Raw genomic sequence first — 21,581 nt, 5'->3', positions numbered from 1 at the left:
AGTTGGGAGCTGGAACTGGATGAATTCCGGATCATTCAGAGGGTTAAGGGGTGATAGATAGGACATATAGAGAGGTGGTTACACTCAAGATGCTAGACATAGGAGAATGGGTGACAGTCAGGAAGGGGAAAGGGGTTAAACTGCCAGTGCAGAATACCCCTGTGCCATCTCCCTCAACAACAGGGATGACCTAGCAGAGGAAAGTCGTAGCGGTCAGGTCTCTGGCACTGGGTCTGGCTCTGTGACTCAGAAGGGAAGTGGAGGGGAGGGTAGAAGAGGCGTGCTGTGGTGATAGGGGATTCGTTAGACAGGGGAACAGAAAGGAGGTTCCGTGCCTTGAGCTAAAAGTGATTGGGGAGATCCTGCATGGATGTTTTGCATCTGTATGTACTCAGGAGACAGACATAGGGTCTATAGTAGCAGCAACATCACAGACCCCTTACAAATTACAGAGGAGGTGTTTGTTCTCTTGAGGAAAACAGGGGGTATAAATCCCCAGTGCCTGACAAGGTGCTTCCTTGCTCCCTTGCACCCTGTGGGAAGAAAGTGCAGAAATTGCAGGGGCTTGAACAGAAATACTTAAAATCATCCTTAATGATAGGTGAGGGACCGGAGGATTGTAAAATAGCTAATGCTGATCCACTGTTAGTAACCCAGGAAACTGTAGGCCAGTGAGCCTGATATCAGTAGTGGAAAAGTTATTGGAATGTATTCTGTGGGAATGGATATACAAGTATTTGGATGGACATAAACTGACTCCGGATAGTCAGCATGGCTTTGTGTGCGGTAGGTCGTGTCTAACCAATTTTACAGTGTTTTGCAGATGTTACCAGGAAATTTGATGAAGGCAAACCAGTGGATGTTATCTTCATGAACATTAGCGAGGCATTTGACAAGGTCCTGCACGGGAGGTTTGTCAAGAAGGTTCAGTTATTTGGCATTGAAGATGAGATAGTAAATTGGACTAGACATTGGGAGAAGCCAGAGAGTGGTAATAGATGGTTGTCTCTCTAACTGGAGGCCTGTGACTAGTGAAGTGCCGCAGGGATCAGTGCTGGGTACTTTGTTGTTTGTCACCTATATCAATAATCTGGATGATAATGTGGTAAACAGTACATGACAGCAAGACGGAGTGTACTGGACAGGGAGGACACTATCATGGCTTGCAGAGAGATCTGGATCAGCTGGGAAAATGGGCTGAAAAATAGCAGGTGGAATTTAATGCAGACAAGTGCGAAATATTGCACTTCAGTAAGACCAACTAGGGTAGATCTTACCTAGTGAACAGTAGTGTGGTAGAACAAAGGGTTCTGGGAACACAGATCCATAATTCATTGAAAGTGGCGGCACAAGCGATTGGACCATAAAGAAAACTTTTGGCACATTGGCTTTCATAAATCAATGTACTGTACTGAGTACAGGATATGGGATGTTATGTTGAAATTATATATACATTGGTGAGGGCTTATTTGGAGTATTGTGTGCAGTTTTGATCACCTATCTACAGGAAAGATAGATGTAAATAAGGCTGAAAGAGTACAAAAAATTTAAAGGATGTTGTTGCGACTGAAGTACTGGAGTTATAAGAAAAGTCTGATTAGGTTAAGACTTTATTCCTTGGAATGTAGAAGACAGAGAGGAGATGAGGGGTATAGATAGGGTAAATGCAAGCAGGCTTCTTCCACTGAGGTTGGGTGGGACTACAACTATATGTCATGGGTTAAGGGTGAATGGTGAAAAGTGAAAAGCTTAAGTGGACATGAAGGGAAACCTCTGGTCATGAGAGTGTGGAACGAGCTGCCAGCACAAGTAGTGCATGCGAACATGATTTAAAATTTCAACGTTTAAGAGAGGTTTGGTTAGGTACATGAATGGCAGGGGTATGGAAGTCTCTGATCCTGGTGCAGGTCGATGGGAGCAGGCGGTTTAAACTGTTTGACACACACTATTATGGGCCGAAGAGCTGTTTGTGTGCTGCACCGTTCCAATGACATGACATGCCGAGGAAAGAGGAAATAGAGTCCAGTGGAGGTGGGGGGAATAGTAGACGGTGGAAGTAGGGGAGATGGGATCCAGAGAAAAGGGATCGTTTGGGGGGGGAGGGAGTAAGGGGAGGGATTTGGGGGGGCAGGGGGAGAAGGGGAGGGATTTGGAGGGACGGGGAGGAAGGGGAGGGATTTGGGGGGACAAGGAGGGATTTGGGGGGACAAGGAGGGAGTAAGGGGAGGGATTTGGGGGGACGGGGAGGAAGGGGAGGGATTTGGGGGGACAAGGAGGGAGTAAGGGGAGGGATTTGGGGGGATGGGGAGGGATTTGGGGGAGGAAGGAAGGGGAGGGATTTGGGGGGAGGAAGGAAGGGGAGGGATTTGGGGGGAGGAAGGGGAGGGATTTGGGGGGGGCGGGGGAGGAAGGGGAGGGATTTGGGGGGGAGGAAGGGGTGGGATTTGGGGGGGAGGAAGGGGTGGGATTTGGGGGGAGGAAGGGGTGGGATTTGGGGGACAGGGAGTAAGGGGAGGGATTTGGGGGGACGGGGGAGGAAGGGGAGGGATTTGGGGGGACGGGGGGAGGAAGGGGAGGGATTTGGGGGGACGGGGGAGGAAGGGGAGGGATTTGGGGGACGGGAGGAGTAAGGGGAGGGATTTGGGGGGGCGAGGGGGGAGTAAGGGGAGGGATTTGGGGGGGCGAGGGGGGAGTGAGGGGAGGGATTTGGGGGGATGGGAGGAGTAAGGGGAGGGATTTGGGGGGACGGGAGGAGTAAGGGGAGGGATTTGGGGGGACGAGGGGGAGTAAGGGGAGGGATTTGGGGGGAGGAAGGGGAAGGATTTGGGGAGAGGAAGGGGAGGGATTTGGGGGGACGGGGGGGAGGAAGGGGAGGAAGGGGAGGGATTTGGGGGGACGGGAGGAGTAAGGGGAGGGATTTGGGGGGACAAGGGGGGAGTAAGGGGAGGGATTTGGGGAGACGGGGCGAGTAAGGGGAGGGATTTGGGGGGAGGAAGGCGAGGGATTTGGGGGGACGGGGGGAGGAAGGGGAGGGATTTGGGGGGACGGGGGGAGGAAGGGGAGGGATTTGGGGGGACGGGAGTAAGGGGTGGAGATGGGTTGGATAGGGGGACACTCTGCGAAAGGGTTAGGGAGCCGATGGGGGACTGTCAGAAAGTTTGCTGAAGTGGGATCTTGCTGTGCATGGGCCCCGCGCTCTCCGCTCACCTGCAGCCCCGCACTGTGCGAGGCGAGTGTGGCCGCGCTCGTCAGTGCCTCCCGAGCCTTCATCTGCGACGCCATGCTGGTGTGGCGGCCACTGCACCACAGGCCCCGGCCTGAGTCTGGAACTGGGCTCCGGGCCCCACAGCGCCCGCTCCGGCTTTACAAAGATACCGCCGCCGCTTCGCGGATGACGTTGTGGGGAAGGCGCCTTTAATTCCGACGGTGGGAGAGAGATGGGCGGGGGCGCGAACGCGGGAGCGAGATCGCAGTGTCGTGTGCGCGCGCGCGCGGGAGGGAGTGAAGGATGACGTTGTCGGGAAGGCGCCTTTAATTCCGACGGTGGGAGAGAGATGGGCGGGGGCGCGAACGCGGGAGCGAGATCGCAGTGTCGTGTGCGCGCGCGCGGGAGGGAGTGAAGGATGACGTTGTCGGGAAGGCGCCTTTAATTCCGACGGTGGGAGAGAGATGGACGGGGGCGCGAGCTCGCTCTCAGTGTCGTGTGCGCGCGTGAGAGGGAGTGAAGGTAGGCGCGCGCGAATGTGTGAGGGGGAGCGTATGTGGGTGCGCGCGTGTGTGGAGGGGGCGTAGGTGGGCGCGCGCGCGTGAGACAGATAAGGGGAGAGTAGGTAGGTGTGCGCGCGCGCCTGTGACAGAGAAGGGGCGAGTAGGTAGGTGCGCGTGCACGTGAGAGGAAGGGAGAGGAGGTGGATGTGCGTGCACGTGAGAGAGCGAAGGGGAGAGGAGGTAGGTGTGCACACACGAGAGCAACGGCTCACGCTTATACAGCAATATTTGTCCCCACTTCTATGATTTCTACCCTATTCCTATGTCTGACCAACAGGCACCTTCCGTATTATCCCCATTTCCCACCACTTGGTCCACAGCCCCTGGGTCATGGCCATTCACAGGCCCATCTGGTATAGGAGGCAAGGTTTCAAAGTAATTTTACCACCATATACTACCCTGGGATTAATTGTGCTGCAGACATTCATTGCAGGTACAAAGAAACACAACAGAATCAATGAAAAAATACAAACTATCAAAGATGGACAAACAAGCATTGTGCAAAAGGCAGAAAGAAAGACAAACTGAAATTAAGTGCAAAGCTACTAACCTTCTCCACCTATGATCCCCAAATGAGGACTGGCTCATGGATCCCATTTTCTTCCTCCTGTAACCAATAATCAGCTCTTTGGTCTTGCTGACATTGAGTGAGAGGTTATTGTTGTAGTACCTTTCAACCAGATTTTCACTCTCCCTCCTGTTTGCTGATTGATCACCACATTTTATTTGGCCAACCTCAATGGTGTCTTGAGCAAACTTGAATCTGGACAGACAGATTAGGAGATTGGGCAAAGAAGTGGCAGGTGAAAAACAGTGCTGCGAAGTGTATGGTCGTGCACTTTGATAGAAGATATGGAAGAGTTGACTATTTTCTAAATGTGGAGAAAGTACAATAAACTGAGGTGCGAAGGGACTTGGAAATCCTTGTGCAGGTTTCCCTAAAGGTTAATTTGCAGGTGGCGTGTGTAGTGAGGAAGTCAAATGCAATGTTAACATTCATTTCAAGAGGAATAGAATATAAAAGCAAGGATGTAATGTTGAGACCATAGTTTGGAAGTGAACATTTTGACCAGTGGTAGTATCGTGGGCAGCTTGGGCCCCTTATCTATGAGAGGATGTGGTGAAACTGGTAAGGGTTCAAAGGAGTTCACAGAAATGATTCCAGGATTGGGGAAAGGCAAAATATGAGGCTATAAGGCTAGAACTTGCGGGTGTGAATTGGGATGATGTTTTTGCAGTGAAATGTACTATGGACATGTGGTCGATGTTTAGAGATCTCTTGCGGGATGTAAGGGATAAATTTGTCCCGGTGAGGAAGATAAAGAATGGTAGGGTGAAGGAACCATGGGTGACAAGTGAGGTGGAAGATCTAGTCAGGTGGAAGAAGGCAGCATACATGAGGTTTAGGAAGCAAGGATCAGATGGGTCTATTGAGGAATATAGGGAAGCAAGAAAGGAGCTTAAGAAGGGGCTGAGAAGAGCAAGAAGGGGGCATGAGAAGGCCTTGGCGAGTAGGGTAAAGGAAAACCCCAAGGCATTCTTCAATTATGTGAAGAAAAAAAGGATGACAGGAGTGAAGGTAGGACCATTTAGAGATAAAGGTGGGAAGATGTGCCTGGAGGCTGTGGAAGTGAGCGAGGTCCTCAATGAATACTTCTCTTCGGTATTCACCAATGAGAGGGAATTTGATGATGGTGAGGACAATATGAGTGAGGTTGATGTTCTGGAGCAAGTTGATATTAAGGGAGAGGAGGTGTTGGAGTTGTTAAAATACATTAGGACAGATAAGTCCCAGGGGCCTGACAGAATATTCCCCAGGCTGCTCCACAAGGCGAGAGAAGAGATTGCTGAGCCTCTGGCTAGGATCTTTATGTCCTCGTTGTCCACGGGAATGGTACCGGAGGATTGGAGGAGGGCGAATGTTGTTCCCTTGTTCAAAAAAGGTAGTAGGGATAGTCTGGGTAATTATAGACCAGTGAGTCTTACATCCGTGGTGGGAAAGCTGTTGGAAAAGATTCTTAGAGATAGGATCTATAGGCATTTAGAGAATCATGGTCTGATCAGGGACAGTCAGCATGGCTTTGTGAAGGGCAGATCGTGTCTAACAAGCCTGATAGAGTTCTTTGAGGAGGTGACCAGGCATATAGATGAAGGTAGTGCAGTGGATGTGATCTATATGGATTTTAGTAAGGCATTTGACAAGGTTCCACACGGTAGGCTTATTCAGAAAGTTAGAAGGCATGGGATCCAGGGAAGTTTGGCCAGGTGGATTCAGAATTGGCTTGCCTGCAGAAGGCAGAGGGTGGTGGTGGAGGGAGTACATTCAGATTGGAGGATTGTGACTAGTGGTGTCCCACAAGGATCTGTTCTGGGACCTCTACTTTTTGTGATTTTTATTAACGACCTGGATGTGGGGGTAGAAGGGTGGGTTGGCAAGTTTGCAGACGACACAAAGGTTGGTGGTGTTGTAGATAGTGTAGAGGATTGTCAAAGATTGCAGAGAGACATTGATAGGATGCAGAAGTGGGCTGAGAAGTGGCAGATGGAGTTCAACCCGGAGAAGTGTGCGGTGGTACACTTTGGAAGGACAAACTCCAAGGCAGAGTACAAAGTAAATGGCAGGATACTTGGTCATGTGGAGGAGCAGAGGGATCTTGGGGTACATGTCCACAGATCCCTGAAAGTTGCCTCACAGGTGGATAGGGTAGTTAAGAAAGCTTATGGGGTGTTAGCTTTCATAAGTCGAGGGATAGAGTTTAAGAGTCGCGCTGTAATGATGCAGCTCTATAAAACTCTGGTTAGGCCACACTTGGAGTACTGTGTCCAGTTCTGGTCACCTCACTATAGGAAGGATGTGGAAGCATTGGAAAGGGTACAGAGGAGATTTACCAGGATGCTGCCTGGTTTAGAAAGTATGCATTATGATCAGAGATTAAGGGAGCTAGGGCTTTACTCTTTGGAGAGAAGGAGAATGAGGGGAGACATGATAGAGGTGTACAAGATGATAAGAGGAATAGATAGAGTGGATAGCCAGCGCCTCTTCCCCAGGGCACCACTGCTCAATACAAGAGGACATGGCTTTAAGGTAAGGGGTGGGAAGTTCAAGGGGGATATTAGAGGAAGGTTTTTTACTCAGAGTGGTTGGTGCGTGGAATGCACTGCCTGAGTCAGTGGTGGAGGCAGATACACTAGTGAAGTTTAAGAGACTACTAGATAGGTACATGGAGGAATCTAAGGTGGGGGCTTATATGGGAGGCAGGGTTTGAGGGTCGGCACAACATTGTGGGCCGAAAGGCCTGTACTGTGCTGTACTATTCTATGTTCTATGAATGGCTTGTCATATGAAGAGCATTTGATGGCTTTCGGCCTGTATTCACTGGAATTCAGGAGCCTCTATTGAAACCAATTGAATGGTGAAAAGCCAAGCTTTAAAGTGGATGTGGGGAGCATGTTTTCTATGGTGGGAGAGTCTAGGACTAGAGGACACAGCCTCAGAGTAGAGAGGTATCCTTTTAGAACAGAGATGAGGAGCAATTTCTTTAGCCAAAGAACAGTGAATCTGTGGAATTCATTGCCAAGGCAGCTGTGGAGGCCAAGTCTTTATGTACAGAATATTTAAGGCAGCGGTTGATAGATTCTTGATTGGTCAGGGAATGAAGGAATACATGGAGGAAGGTAGGAGATTGGGGCTGAGAGAAAAATGGATCAGCCATGATGAAATGGCAGAGTAGAATTGATGGGCCAAATAGCCTAATTCTCCTTCAATGTCTTATGGTCTTATTATTGGATTTATATGGATGTGACAAACTAGCAATAGATCATAATCTGAGTTTTCAGAAAGACTTTTGAGCTGGGTTTAAGGGAAGAATTTTGATTAATTGCAGACAGAAGCAGGACAATTTCACCTAGTGGTGTTGCTGGGGCAAGTCCAGTTGCTGTTCCATTTCACCAGACACTGACAAGTTTTGATCATAGTTGCGCAGAGTTTGAAAATGGATCTTTGGGAAAAGTCACACTGAACCACATCGATGTCCTTTACAGGGACGGGAAGCAGTGGTGCATAAGACTTGGGCGGTGTTGGACTGTCAAGTACTTGTGTTATTAATACTTGGCAGGTCAGAGAGAGCAATGTCAGTGGAACACATTTTCACATAGGCAGAGTCAGCATTGTCAAACCTGTCCTAGTTAAATACAATGACATGTCCTAAATTTAAAGGACTTGTAGTGTGCAGTCTGAGGAAGGCTTCATGTTGCTAAAAAAATTATGCTGCAGCAGTCTTAGGTTTTTAGTAAACCTGGAAATTGGGATTAATACAGGTCATGGGAAGAGAGAAGAACAATTACTTAGTCTCGTATTCATACAGTGTACATTCCATTCAAAATTCTTCAGTAAATGAATCAATCCATGTCTTGCAGTGAGATCCAAACAACATTGAAGCAAGAGGTTGCAGTAACAGGCCCATTAGACAAAAGCGAAGGAATGCACACCTCAAACAAGACAGAATCTAACCATTCACTAATGACATTGTGTGCATATAAGCTCCCACATCCACAGTTTGGAAGTGAACGTTTTGATCAGAAGCACAACTGGGTCAGGAACAGAAATAATTATGATTAAAAAAGTAGTTGAGTGGCTCCGTTACCTGTGGTGAATGACTCTCCTTCTGACACTCCAAAAACTTTGCACCATTTACAAGATACAAATGAGGAGACTACTTGAATGTTTTGCCCTTGTCTGGATGAGGACAGTTCCAAATATTCTCAGAAAGATGACAACATCCAGGTCAAAACAACCCACTTAGTTATCACCTTATCCACCACCATCTTAACAGTCATCATCCCACCACAGGCCACAGTGACTACAGAGTGGCATCTACAAAAAGCCATTTACTTTTATGACTAAAGAAAACCTCAAGGCATATTTTTCTTTTGCACATTACAAACAAAAAGGTTTCCAGAGGATACTTTACATTTGATCTCCCCAACTGCAACACCTCACACTTATCCAGGTTAAACTCCATCATTCATTTCTCTGTCCATATCTAGAAACCTAGAGAAAACCTAGAAAACCTGCAGTACAATACAGGGCCTTTGGCCCACAATGCTGTGCTGAACATGTCCCTACCTTAGAAATTACCTCGGGTTACCCATAGCCCTCTATTTTTCTAAGCTCCATGTACCTATCCAGGAGTCTCTTAAAAGACCCTATCATTTCCAACTCCACCACCATCACTGGCAGCCCATTCCACGCTCTTACCACTCTTTGCATAAAAAAATTTGCCCCTGACATCTCCACTGTACCTGCTTCCAATCACCTTAAAACTGTGCCCTCTCGTGCTAGCCGTTTCAGCCCTGGGAAAAAGCTTCTGACTATCCACACGATCAATGCCTCTCATCATCTTATACACCGCTATCAGGTCACCTCTCATCCTCCGTCGCTCCCGAGGAGAAAAGGCCGATTTCACTCAACCTGTTCTCATAAGGCATGCTCCCCAATCCAGGCAACATCCTTGTAAATCTCCTCTGCACTCTTTCTATGGTTTCCACATCCTTCCTGTAGTGCGGTGACCAGAACTGAGCACAGTACTCCAAGTAGGGTCTGACCAGAGTCCTACATAGCTCTACATTACCTCTCGACTCCTAAACTTAATCCCACGATCAATGAAGGCCAAGGTACCATATGCCTTCTTAACCACAGAGTCAACCTGCGTATCAGCTTTGAGTGTCCTATAGACTCGGACCCCAAGATCCCTCTGATCCTCTACACTGCCAAGAGCCTTACCATTAATACTATATTCTGCCATCATATTTGACCTACAAAAATGAATCACCTCACACTTATCTGGGTTGAACTCTATCTGCCACTTTTCAGCCCAGTTTTGCATCCTATCAATGTCCCGCTGTAACCTCTGATAGCCCTTCACACTGTCCGCAACGCCCCCAACCTTTGTGTCATCAGCAGATTTACTAAACCATCCCTCCACTTCCTCATTCAGGTCAGTTGTAAAAGTAATGAAGAGTAGGGGTCCCAGAACAGATCCCTGAGGCACACCACTGGTGACTGACCTTCATGCAGAATATAACCCATCTACAACCACTCTTTGCCTTCTGTGGGCAAACCAGTTCTGGATCCACAATGCAATGTCCCCTTGGATCCCATGCCTCCTTACTTTCTCAATAAGCCTGGCACGGGGTACCTTATCAAATGCCTTGCTGAAATCCATGTACACTACGTCGACGGCTCTACCTTCATCAATGCGTTTAGTCACATTCTCAAAAACTTCCATCAGGCATGTAAGGCACGACCTGCCCTTGACAAAGCCATGCTGACTATTCCTCATCATATTGTGCCTTTCCAAATGTTCATAAATCCTGCCTCTCAGGATCTTCTCCATCAATTTACCAACCACTGAAGTAAGACTCACTGGTCTATAATTTCCAGGGCTATCTCTACTCCCTTTCTTGATAAAGGGAACAACATCCGCAACCCTCCAATCCTCCGGAACTACTCTCATCCTCATTGATGATGTAAAGATCATCGCCAGATGCTCAGCAATCTCCTCCCTCGCCTCCCACAGTAGCCTGGGGTACATTTCTTCCGGTCCTGGAGACTTATCCAACTTGATGCTTTCCAAAAGCTCCAGCACATCCTCTTCCTTAATATCTACATGCTCAAGCTTTTCAGTCCACTGTAAGTCATCCCTACAATCACCAAGATCCTTTTCCATACTGAATACTGAAGCAAAGAATTCATTAAATACCTCTGCCATCTCCTCCAGTTCCATACACACTTTTCCACTGTCACGCTTGATTGGTCCTATTCTCTCACGCCTTATCCTCTTGCTCTTCACATACTTGTAGAGTGCCTTGGGGTTTTCCTTAATCCTGTCCGCCAAGGCCTTCTCATGACCCCTTCTGGCTCTCCTAATTTCTTTCTTAAGCTCCTTCCTGCTAGCCTTATAATCTTCTAGATCTCTATCATTACCTAGTTTTTTGAACCTTTCATAAACTCTTCTTCTTGACTAGATTTATAACAGCCTTTGTACACCACAGTTCGTGTACCCTACCATCCTTTCCCTGTCTCATTGGACCATATCTATGCAGCACACTATGCAAATATGCCCCGAACATTTGCCACATTTCTGCTGTACATTTCCCTGAGAACATCTGTTCCCAATTTATGCTTCCAAGTTCCTGCCTGATAGCTTCATATTTCCCCTTACTCCAATTCCTATCCCTCTCCAATGCCATGGTAAAGGAGATAGAATTGTGATCACTATCTCCAAAGTGCTCTCCCACTGAGAGATGCGACTCCTGACCAGGTTCATTTCCCAATACCAGATCAAGTACAGCCTCCCCTCTTGTAGGCTTATCTACATATTGTGTCAGGACACCTTCCTGAACACACCTAACAAACTCCACCCCATCTAAACCCCTCGCTCCAGGGATATGCTAATCGATATTTGGGAAATTAAAATCTCCCACCACAACAACCCTGTTATTATTACAACTGAACTACTCTATATACTGCTGTATCCTTTGGTAATTTTCTACACTGACCACAACTCCACAAATCTTTGTGTCTTCTGCAGACTTGCTAACCTAGCCATGTTTTTGGCCTAGTCAAATAGCAGAGGTTCCAATACGGATCCCTGTGAAACACCACTAGTCACAGACTTCCAGCCAGAATAAAACTCATTGGCCTCTGTCTTCCATTGGCAAGCCAATTTTGAATCCAAACGGCCAATTCACCCTGGATCTTATGCACCTAATCTTCTATCATGAGGGACCTTGTCAAATACCTTATTAAAATCCATGTAGACAACATCCATAGCTTTACCTTCATGATCACCTTCATCAACTAATAAAGTTAGTAAGACATGACCAGCCCTGCACAAAGCCATGCTGACTGAGCCTAATTAGGCCCTGGTTTCCCAAATACTCATAAAAATCCTCTCCATTAGTTTCCCTACCAGTGTTGTGAGACTCACCAGTCTATAGTGTCCAAGATTATTCCTATTTTTCTTCTTAAATGAAGAAACTTCATTAGTTACTTCCCAGGCCTCCAAGATCCTCGTTCCTGAAAGACACAAAGAACTTGGTCAAGGCCCCTGCAATCTTATCTCCTACTTCGCTCAATAACCTGTGGTATACTCCATCAAGCACTGTTTTTCAAAGGGCGTGACGCCACCGCTTTATCTCAAAATACTCTAGCATATTAGCATGCTCAGTGCTGTTCCCACTATCTTCCACATCCTTCTCGGTAAATGCTGTTGCAAAGTATTCATTTAGGACCACATCTTCTGCCTCCAAGATCATGTTCCCTCCTTCTTCCTTGAGTAGTCTTGCCCTCTCCCAAGTTATCATCTTACTCTTGATATATGTAAAAAATGCCTGGGGATTCTCTTTAATCCTACTTGCCAAGGACTGCTGCCTCTTCTAAGTCTGGTTCTTTTTCGGTTTCTTTATAATCCTCAAGGGCTCTGTTTGAATTCAATGCAAAACTTAAGATATAGGAACAGCAGGCCATTCAATCATGGGCTGATCCAATTCCTCCAGTCATCCCCACTCCCTTACTTTCACCCCATACCCTTTGATGCCCTGCCTAATCAAGAACCTATCTGTCTCTGCCTTAAATGCACCCAGTGACTTGGCCTCCACAGCCGCTCGTGGCAACAAATTCCACAGATTTACCACCCACTGACTAAAGTAATTTCTCCGCATCTCAGTTCTAAAAGGACGGCCTTCAATCTTGAAGTTGTACCCTCTTGTCTTAGAATCCCCTACCATGGAAAATAACTTTGCCATATCTAACCTGTTCAGGCCTTTTAACATTCTGAATGATTCTTTGAGATCCCCCCTCATTCTCCTGACTCCAGGGAATACAGCCCAAGAACTGCCAGATGTTCCTTACCCCTTCATTCCTAGAATCATTCTTGTGAATCTTTTCTGAACCCTCTCCAATGTCAGTATGTCCTTTCTAAAATAAGGAGCCCAAAACTGCACACAATACTCCAAGTGTGGTCTCACGAGTGCCTTATAAAGCCTCAAAATCACATCCCTTTCCTCTTCTTGACTAAATTCACTACCTCTTCTACAATCCTGCAATCCATGTTTCCCTTGCTTTGTTTTCTTATTGAAATAATAAGAAAACAGAGCATCGTCTACCTGCTGAACCGTGGCTACACCCACCTGGACAAGCCAGCGAGCACTGTGAGGGTCATGTTTTTTGACTTTTCCAGTGCGTTCAACACCATCCGCCCTGCTCTGCTGGGGGAGAAGCTGACAGCGATGCAGGTAGATGCTTCCCTGGTATCATGGATTCTCGATTACCTGACTGGCAGACCACAATACGTGTGCTTGCAACACTGTGTGTCCGACAGAGTGATCAGCAACACTGGGGCTCCACAGGGGACTGTCTTGTCTCCCTTTCTCTTCACCATTTACACCTCGGACTTCAACTACTTCACAGAGTCTTGTCATCTTCAGAAGTTTTCGGATGACTCTGCCATAGTTGGATGCATCAGCAAGGGAGATAAGACTGAGTGCGCATGCGCCAGTCGTGCATGCAGCTTGTTACAGCCGTTCCGACGAGTATTCTTACTTTTTTCTTCTTACTTCTTTAACTTACGTTACTTTTTTTTGTTTTTTTTCACAGTAACACGTTGAAGCTGCACCCTCTCTAACATGCTGGTAGGGAGAGTTTTATTTGGATTTTTAGTGCTGGAAATAGTTACATTCCGACACGTCTCATTAGTGGGGCAGAAGCATAGTGGCATTGTTTATTCCAGGGACCAGCTGATTGAGCTTATGCCGGCCGGTTTAGCGAGCAGAGTGGCAGATACCCCTGCTGAAATCTGGAGGAAAACACATAGAGGATGCAGAGGGGGATTACAAAGGCGAGGAAAGAGGACCGGGTCGAGACAATAGAGACCTATGGAGAAGAGGAGTTCGGTGGGTAATAAAATGGACATGTTGATGGTGCTAGCCAGGAGTCAGAGAACATTTCGAGAGTGCAGTGTTATGTGTTTCACTGGAACGGGGCTGCATGAGGACATACCCGATCAAAACTTCTCCATGGATGGCTTCCAGACCGTTTGGGCTGACCGGAAGTGCACTGAGAGCGGTAAGTGTGAAGGAGTTGGGTGCTTACTGTTCTGGTTAACAACAGATGGATGCAATCCGGGTCATATTACGATCGAGGAACGTGTTTGTAGACCGGATATTGAACTTTTGCTGTTGGACCCCGGCCATATTCCACCAAGATACAACACTGGGCGTCAAGGGAGGCTGTTCCTGCCTGTGGCCATCGAACTTTGCAGCTCCTCCCATGGAGGGTCAGACACCCTGAGCCAATAGGCTGGTCCTGGACTTATTTCCATCTGGCATAGTTTGCATTTTGTTGTTTGATTGTTTGTGGTTTTTGTATTGCTATATTTATGATCGATTCTTGGTTGGTGCGGCTGTAACGAAACCCAATTTCCCTCGGGATCAATAAAGTATATCTATCTATCTATCTATACAGGGCTATGGTAGGAAACTTTGTCACATGGTGTGAGCAGAATTATCTGCAGCTTTATGTGAAAAAGACTAAGGAGCTGGTGGTAGACCTGAGGAGAGCTAAGGTACTGGTGACCCCTGTTTCCATCCAGGGAGTCAGTGTGGACATGGTGGAGGATTACAAATACCTGGGGATATGAATTGACAATAAACTGGACTGGTCAAAGAACACTGAGGCTGTCTACAAGAAGGGTCAGAGCCGTCTCTATTTCCTGAGGAGACTGAGGTCCTTTAACACCTGCCGGACGATGCTGAGGATGTTCTGTGAGACTGTGGTGGCCAGTGTGATCATGTTTGCTGTTGTGTGCTGGGGCAGCAGGCTGAGGGTAGCAGACACCAACAGAATCAACAAACTCATTCGTAAGGCCAGTGATGTTGTGGGGATGGAACTGGACTCTCTGACGGTGGTGTCTGAAAAGAGGATGCTGTCCAAGTTGCATGCCATCTTGGACAATGTCTCCCATCCACTACATAATGTACTGGTTGGGCCCAGGAGTACGTTCAGCCAGAGACTCATTCCACCGAGATGCAACACAGAGCGTCATAGGAAGTCATTCCTGCCTGTGGCCATCAAACTTTACAACTCCTCCCTTGGAGGGTCAGACACACTGAGCCAATAGGCTGGTCCTGGACTTATTTCCTGGCATAATTTACATAATACTATTTAACTATTTATGGGTTTATTACTGTTTAATTATTTATGGTACAACTGTAACGAAAACCAAATTTCCCCTGGGATCAATAAAATATGACTATGACTATGACTATAAGCCTGCCTGTTCTGTACTCTGTTCAGGGGACAAAATGGTGGTGCAATTCGAGATTTTTTGGTATGACGTTATGGGCATCCCTAAATTGTGGCTGAAAGAAGGCCATAGTTTGGAGCTTAACATCGCAGGATTACTTTGTATCGAAAGGACAGGCAGGAAGGCATAGGCAGTGGTGTGGCTCTGTTGGTAAGAGGTGGAATTACATCTTTAGAAAGAGGTGACATAGAGTGAGAGAATGTGGGCGGAGTTAAGAAAGTACAAGGGTAAAAAATAACATTCTGGGAATCGTACATAGGCCTCCAAATAGTAGCCAAGATGTGGGGTTCAGATTGCAAAGGGATCTGGAAAAGGCATGTAATAAGGGTAATAACACAATTGTAATGGGGGTCTTCAATATGCAAGAGGATTGAGAAAATCAGGTTGGTGCCAGATTGCAAGAGAAGAAATTTGTTGAATGCCTAGAGATGGCTTTTCAGAGCAGCTTGTGCTTGAGCCTACTCAGGGAAATGCTATTTTCGATTGGGTGTTGTATAGTAACCCAGAACTTATTAGGGAGCTTAATGTAAAGGAACTCTTAGGAGGCAGTGATCATAATATGATTCAACTCATACTGCAATTTGAGAGGGAGAAGCACAAGTCAGATGTATCAGTATCTCAATAGAATAAAGGGAATTACAGAGGCATAAGAGAGGAGCTTGTCGAGGTGGATTAGTGGAGGATACTGGCAGGCATGATGGCAAAGCCAAGTTGGCTGAAGTAGTTCACAAGGCACAGGATAGATATGTCCGACAGAATAAGTCGTTCTCAAATAAAAGGGGTAAGCAACCGCGGCTGACAAAGGAAGTTAAGGACTGCATAACAGTCAAGGGAAAGGCATTTAAGGTAGCAAAAGTGACTGGGGTTGGATGACTGGGAAGCTTTTAAAATCCAGCAAAAACCAACTAAAAAGGCTATAAGAAGGGAAAAGATGAAATATGAGGGCAACCTGGCTAATAATATAAAGCAGGATACCAGAAGTTTTTTTTTCCAGTTATATAAAGAGCAAAAGAGAGGTGAGAGTTGATAATCAACTTCTGGAAAATAATGCTGGTAAGGTAGTAATGGGGCATAAAGAAATGGCAGATGAACTTTGCATCAGTCTTCACGGTGGAAGACATTGGCAGAATGTCAGAGGTCTGTGAGTGTCAGGGAGCAGGAGTGAGTGCCTTTGCTGTTACAAAGTCAAAGGTATTAAGGTGGATGTCACCTGGACCAGGTGGACTACATCCCAGAGTCCTGACAGAGGATGCTGAAGAGATAACAAATACATTGGTCATAATCTTTCAAGAATCACTTGATTCTGGCATGGACCCAGAGGACTGGAAGATTGCACTCTTCAAGAAGGGAGGAAGGCAAAAGAAAGGACATTTTAGACCAGTTGGCCTAACCACAGTGTTTGGGAAAGTGTTGGAGTTTATTATTAAGGATGAGGTTTCAAGGAACTTGGGGACTAATGATAAAATAAGTCAAAGTCAGCATGGTTTCAGTAAAGGGAAATCTTGCCTGACAAATCTGTTAAGAGTTCTTCGAGGAAGTAACAGGCAGGGTCAACAAAGGAGAGGTAGTGGATGTCATTTATTTGGATTTTCAGAAGGCATTTGATAAGGTGCCACACATGAGGCTGCTTAACAAGATGAAATCCTGTGGCGTTACAGGAAAGATACTGGCATGGATTGAGGAATGGCTCACAGGCAGGAAGCAGTGAGTGAGAATAAAAGGGTAAACAACAGGAATTCTGCAGATGCTGGAAATTCAAGCAACATACATCAAAGTTGCTGGTGAACGCAGCAGGCCAAGCAGCATCTATAGGAAGAGGCGCAGTCGACGTTTCAGGCCGAGACCCTTCGTCAGGAATAAAAGGGGCCTTTTCTAGTTGGCTGTCAGAACTAGTGGCGTTCCTCAGGGGTCAGTATTGGGACTGCTACTTTTCACATTATTTGTCAATGATTTGGAGAACAGAATTGATGGCTTTGTAGCAATATTTGCAGACGTTACACAGATAGGTGGAGGGGTAGGTAGTTTTGAGGAAGCAAAGCGATTATAGCAGGGCTTAGACAAATGGATAGAATGGGCAAAAAAGTGACAGATGGAATACCGTGTTGGGAAATGTTTGATAATGGTAAGAGGAACAATAGATCAGCCTATTAGCTAAATGACAAGAAGGTTCAAACATCAGAGGTGCAGGCGTCTTGGGAATCCTTGTGCAAGACTCCCAGAAGGTTACCTTACAGGTTGAGCCTGTGGTAAAGAAGGCAAATGCAATGTTGGTATTTATTTCAAGAGAAATAGAATATAAAAGCAAGGAGATAATTCTGAGGCTTTGTAAGACACTAGTCAGGCCACACTTGAGTATTGTCAACAGTTTTGGGCCCCACATCTCAGAAAGAATGTGTTGTTGTGGGAGAGAGTCCAGAGGAGGTTCACAAGGATGATTCTGGGAATGAAAGGGTTAACATATGAGGAGTGTTTGGCAGCTTTAGGCCTGTACTCACTGGAATTTTGAAGAATCTTGGAGATCTCATTTAAACCTACCTAAAGTTGAAAGGACTAGATAGACTAGAAAGAGCAAATCTGCAGAGAGATAGCAGGCAACTGCAGGAAACATAAAGTTGTGGTGGTAGGGGATTTTAATTTTCCATATATTGATTGGGACTCCCATATGGTTAGAGGTCTAGATGGTTTAGAGTTTGTAAAATGTGTTCAGGAAAGTTTTCTAAATCAATATATAGAGGGACCAACTAGAGGGGATGCAATATTGGATCTCCTGTTAGGAAACGAATTAGGGCAAGTGACAAAAGTCTGTGTAGGGGAGCACTTTGGTTCCAGTGATCATAACACCATTAGTTTCAATTTGATCATGGACAAGGATAGATCTGGTCCTAGGGTTGAGGTTCTGAACTGGAAGAAGGCCAAATTTGAAGAAATGAGAAAGGATCTAAAAAGCGTGGATTGGGACAGGTTGTTCTCTGGCAAAGATGTGATTGGTAGGTGGGAAGCCTTCAAAGGGGAAATTTTGAGAGTGCAGAGTTTGTATGTTCCTGTCAGGATTAAAGGCAAATTGAATAGGAATAAGGAACCTTGGTTCTCAAGGGATATTGCAACTCTGATAAAGAAGAAGAGGGAGTTGTATGAAATGTATAGGAAACAGGGGGTAAATCAGGTGCTTGAGGAGTATAAGAAGTGCAAGAAAATACTTAAGAAAGAAATCAGGAGGGCTAAAAGAAGACATGAGGTTGCCTTGGCAGTCAAAGTGAAGGATAATCCAAAGAGCTTTTACAGGTATATTAAGAGCAAAAGGATTGTAAGGGATAAAATTGGTCCTCTTGAAGATCAGAGTGGTCGGCTTTGTGCGGAACCAAAGGAAATGGGGGAGATCTTAAATAGGTTTTTTGCGTCTAAGGAAACTGGCATGAAGTCTATGGAATTAAGGGAATCAAGTAGTGAGACCATGGAAACTGTACAGATTGAAAAGGAGGAGGTGCTTGCTGTCTTGAGGAAAATTAAAGTGAATAAATCCCCGGGACCTGACAGAGTGTTCCCTCGGACCTTGAAGGAGACTAGTGTTGAAATTGCGGGGGCCCTGGCAGAAATATTTAAAATGTCGCTGTCTACGGGTGAAGTGCCGGAGGATTGGAGAGTGGCTCATGTTGTTCCGTTGTTTAAAAAAGGATCGAAAAGTAATCCGGGAAATTATAGGCCGGTGAGTTTAACGTCAGTAGTAGGTAAATTATTGGAGGGAGTACTAAGAGACAGAATCTACAAGCATTTGGATAGACAGGGGCTTATTAGGGAGAGTCAACATGGCTTTGTGAGTGGTAGGTCATGTTTGACCAATCCATTGGAGTTTTTCGAGGAGGTTACCAGGAAAGTGGATGAAGGGAAGGCAGTGGATATTGTCTACATGGACTTCAGTAAGGCCTTTGACAAGGTCCCGCATGGAAGGTTAGTTAGGAAAATTCAGTCACTAGGTATACATGGAGAGGTGGTACATTGGATTAGACCTTGGCTCGATGGAAGAAGCCAGAGAGTGGTGGTAGAGAATTGCTTCTCTGAGTGGAGGCCTGTGACTAGTGGTGTGCCACAGGGATCAGTGCTGGGTCCATTGTTATTTGTCATCTATATCAATGATCTGGATGATAATGTGGTAAATTGGATCAGCAAGTTTGCTGATGATACAAAGATTGGAGGTGTAGTAGACAGTGAGGAAGGTTTTCAGAGCCTGCAGAGGGACTTAGACCAGCTGGAAAAATGGGCTAAAAAATGGCAGATGGAGTTTAATACTGACAAGTGTGAGGTATTGCACGTTGGAAGGACAAACCAACGTAGAACATACAGGGTTAATGGTAAGGCACTGAGGAGTGCAGTGGAACAGAGGGATCTGGGAATACAGATACAAAATTCCCTAAAAGTGTCGTCACAGGTAGATAGGGTCGTAAAGAGAGCTTTTGGTACATTGGCCTTTATTAATCGAAGTATTGAGTATAAGAGCTGGAATGTTATGATGAGGTTGTATAAGGCATTGGTGAGGCCGAATCTGGAGTATTGTGTTCAGTTTTGGTCACCAAATTACAGGAAGGATATAAATAAGGTTGAAAGAGTGCAGAGAAGGTTTACAAGGATGTTGCCGGGACTTGAGAAACTCAGTTACAGAGAAAGGTTGAATAGGTTAGGACTTTATTCCCTGGAGCGTAGAAGAATGAGGAGAGATTTGATAGAGGTATATAAAATTATGATGGGTATAGATAGAGTGAATGCAAGCAGGCTTTTTCCACTGAGGCAATGGGAGAAAAAAACCAGAGGACATGGGTTAAGGGTGAGGGGGGAAAAGTTTAAAGGGAACATTGGGGGGGCTTCTTCACACAGAGAGTGGTGGGAGTATGGAATGAGCTGCCAGATGAGGTGGTAAATGCGGGTTCTTTTTTAACATTTAAGAATAAATTGGACAGATACATGGATGGGAGGTGTACGGAGGGATGTGGTCTGTGTGCAGGTCAGTGGGACTAGGCAGAAAATGGTTTGGCACAGCCAAGAAGGGCCAAAGGGCCTGTTTCTGTGCTGTAGTTTCTATGGTTCTATGGTTTCTATGGTTCTATAGGGTGGTTGTGGAGAGGATGTTTCCTGTGGTGGGGGTATCCAGAACTAGAAGGCACAACTTCAAAATTGAGGGGAGACCTTTTAGAACAGAGGCAAGGCGGAATCTTTTTAGCCAGAGAGTAGTGAATCTGTGGAATGTTCTGCCTGAGACTGTGGTGGAGGCCGAGTCCGTGGATATACTCGGCAGAAGATATTCATTTCCTGATCAGTCACAGCATCAAAGGATATGGGGAGAAAGGGTTGAGTGGGATCTAGGATCAGCCATAATGGAATGACGATACAGACTCAATGTGCTGAATGACCTAATACAGCTCCCATGTCTTATGATCTTTAAACACCCTTCCCATGCCAAAAGCAGCTGTTTCTACTTAATTCTCTCATTGCCTCAGATTCAGTTAGCTAGTTGCTGGAATAAGAGAGATGTCTTGCAAAGGGCAGGAAGTCACAGATTGTGTATAAAATATAGTGTCTGAATAGTTACTTGGATCCACTGCAATTTGCCTACTGAAGCATCAGGTCTACAGCAGATGCTATTTCATTGGCTCTTCACACAACCCTGGTCATCTGGACATCAGGATGCTCTTCATTGATTACAGCTTGGTATTTAATACCATCGTCAGTAAGCTCCGAGACCTGGGCCTCAATACTCCATTGTACAATTGGATCCTGGATTTCCTCACTTGTAGATCCCAGTCAGTTCAAAGTGACAAAAGCATCCCCTCCACAATCTCCATCAACACAGGAGCACCGCAGGAATGTGTACTTAGACACCTGCTCTACTTGCTTTACAACTATGACTGTGTGGCTAAGTATAGCTCCAACACCATATACAATTTTGCTGATGACTCCACTGTTGTGGGCTGTATCTAGTGGTGATGAATCAGCATACAGTAGGGAGATTGAAAACTTGACTGAGTGGCGTAATAACAACAACCTCTCACTCAATGTCAGAACAAGGAAATATTGTAGACTTCAGGAGAGGGAAACCAGAGGTCCGTGAGCCAGTAATCATCGGAGGATCAGAGGTGTAGAGGGTCAGTAACTTTAAATTCTTGGGTGTCACTATCTTGGAAGACCTGTCCTGCACCCATCGTATAAATGTTATTGTGAAGAAAGCACAACAGCATCTCTACATCCTCAGGAGTCTACGGAGTTTCGGAATGTCATCGAAAACCTTGTCAAACTTCTAAAGATATGTAGTGGAAAGTGTGCTGACTTGCTGCGTTACGGCCTGGTATGGGAACACCAATGCCTTTGAGTGGAAAATCCTACAAAAGGTGGTGGATTCAGCCCAGTGCATCATGGGTAAAACCCTTTCAACTATTGAGCACATCTGCATGAAATGTTGCT

At 46.0% G+C, this 21,581-nt stretch overlaps 1 protein-coding gene and 1 long non-coding RNA gene across 3 annotated transcripts in view; one reads left to right on the top strand and one right to left on the bottom strand.

Annotated features, from left to right (window-relative positions):
• rft1 (RFT1 homolog) overlaps positions 1-3,549 on the bottom strand; it is a 71,540-nt gene extending 67,991 nt beyond the window's left edge. For both annotated transcript variants that reach the window (XM_063068306.1, XM_063068307.1), the window contains exon 1: positions 3,208-3,549. In XM_063068306.1, coding sequence (XP_062924376.1) covers positions 3,208-3,282 — 75 coding nt within the window. In that variant the 5' untranslated portion in view covers positions 3,283-3,549. The remainder of the gene's footprint in view (positions 1-3,207) is intronic.
• Positions 3,550-3,616: 67 nt separating this feature from the next.
• LOC134357147 (uncharacterized) lies at positions 3,617-14,961 on the top strand. Its single transcript, XR_010020526.1, has 3 exons — positions 3,617-3,727; positions 13,427-13,894; positions 14,294-14,961. It is a non-coding gene; the product is annotated as an uncharacterized LOC134357147 (long non-coding RNA).
• Positions 14,962-21,581: the final 6,620 nt, after the last annotated feature.

This window comes from Mobula hypostoma, chromosome 15 (assembly GCF_963921235.1).
Source record: "Mobula hypostoma chromosome 15, sMobHyp1.1, whole genome shotgun sequence".
In the NCBI taxonomy this organism is placed as follows: domain Eukaryota; kingdom Metazoa; phylum Chordata; class Chondrichthyes; order Myliobatiformes; family Myliobatidae; genus Mobula; species Mobula hypostoma.
Note: the sequence above shows the minus strand (reverse complement) of the source record. Positions and strands in the feature narration are given on the sequence as shown.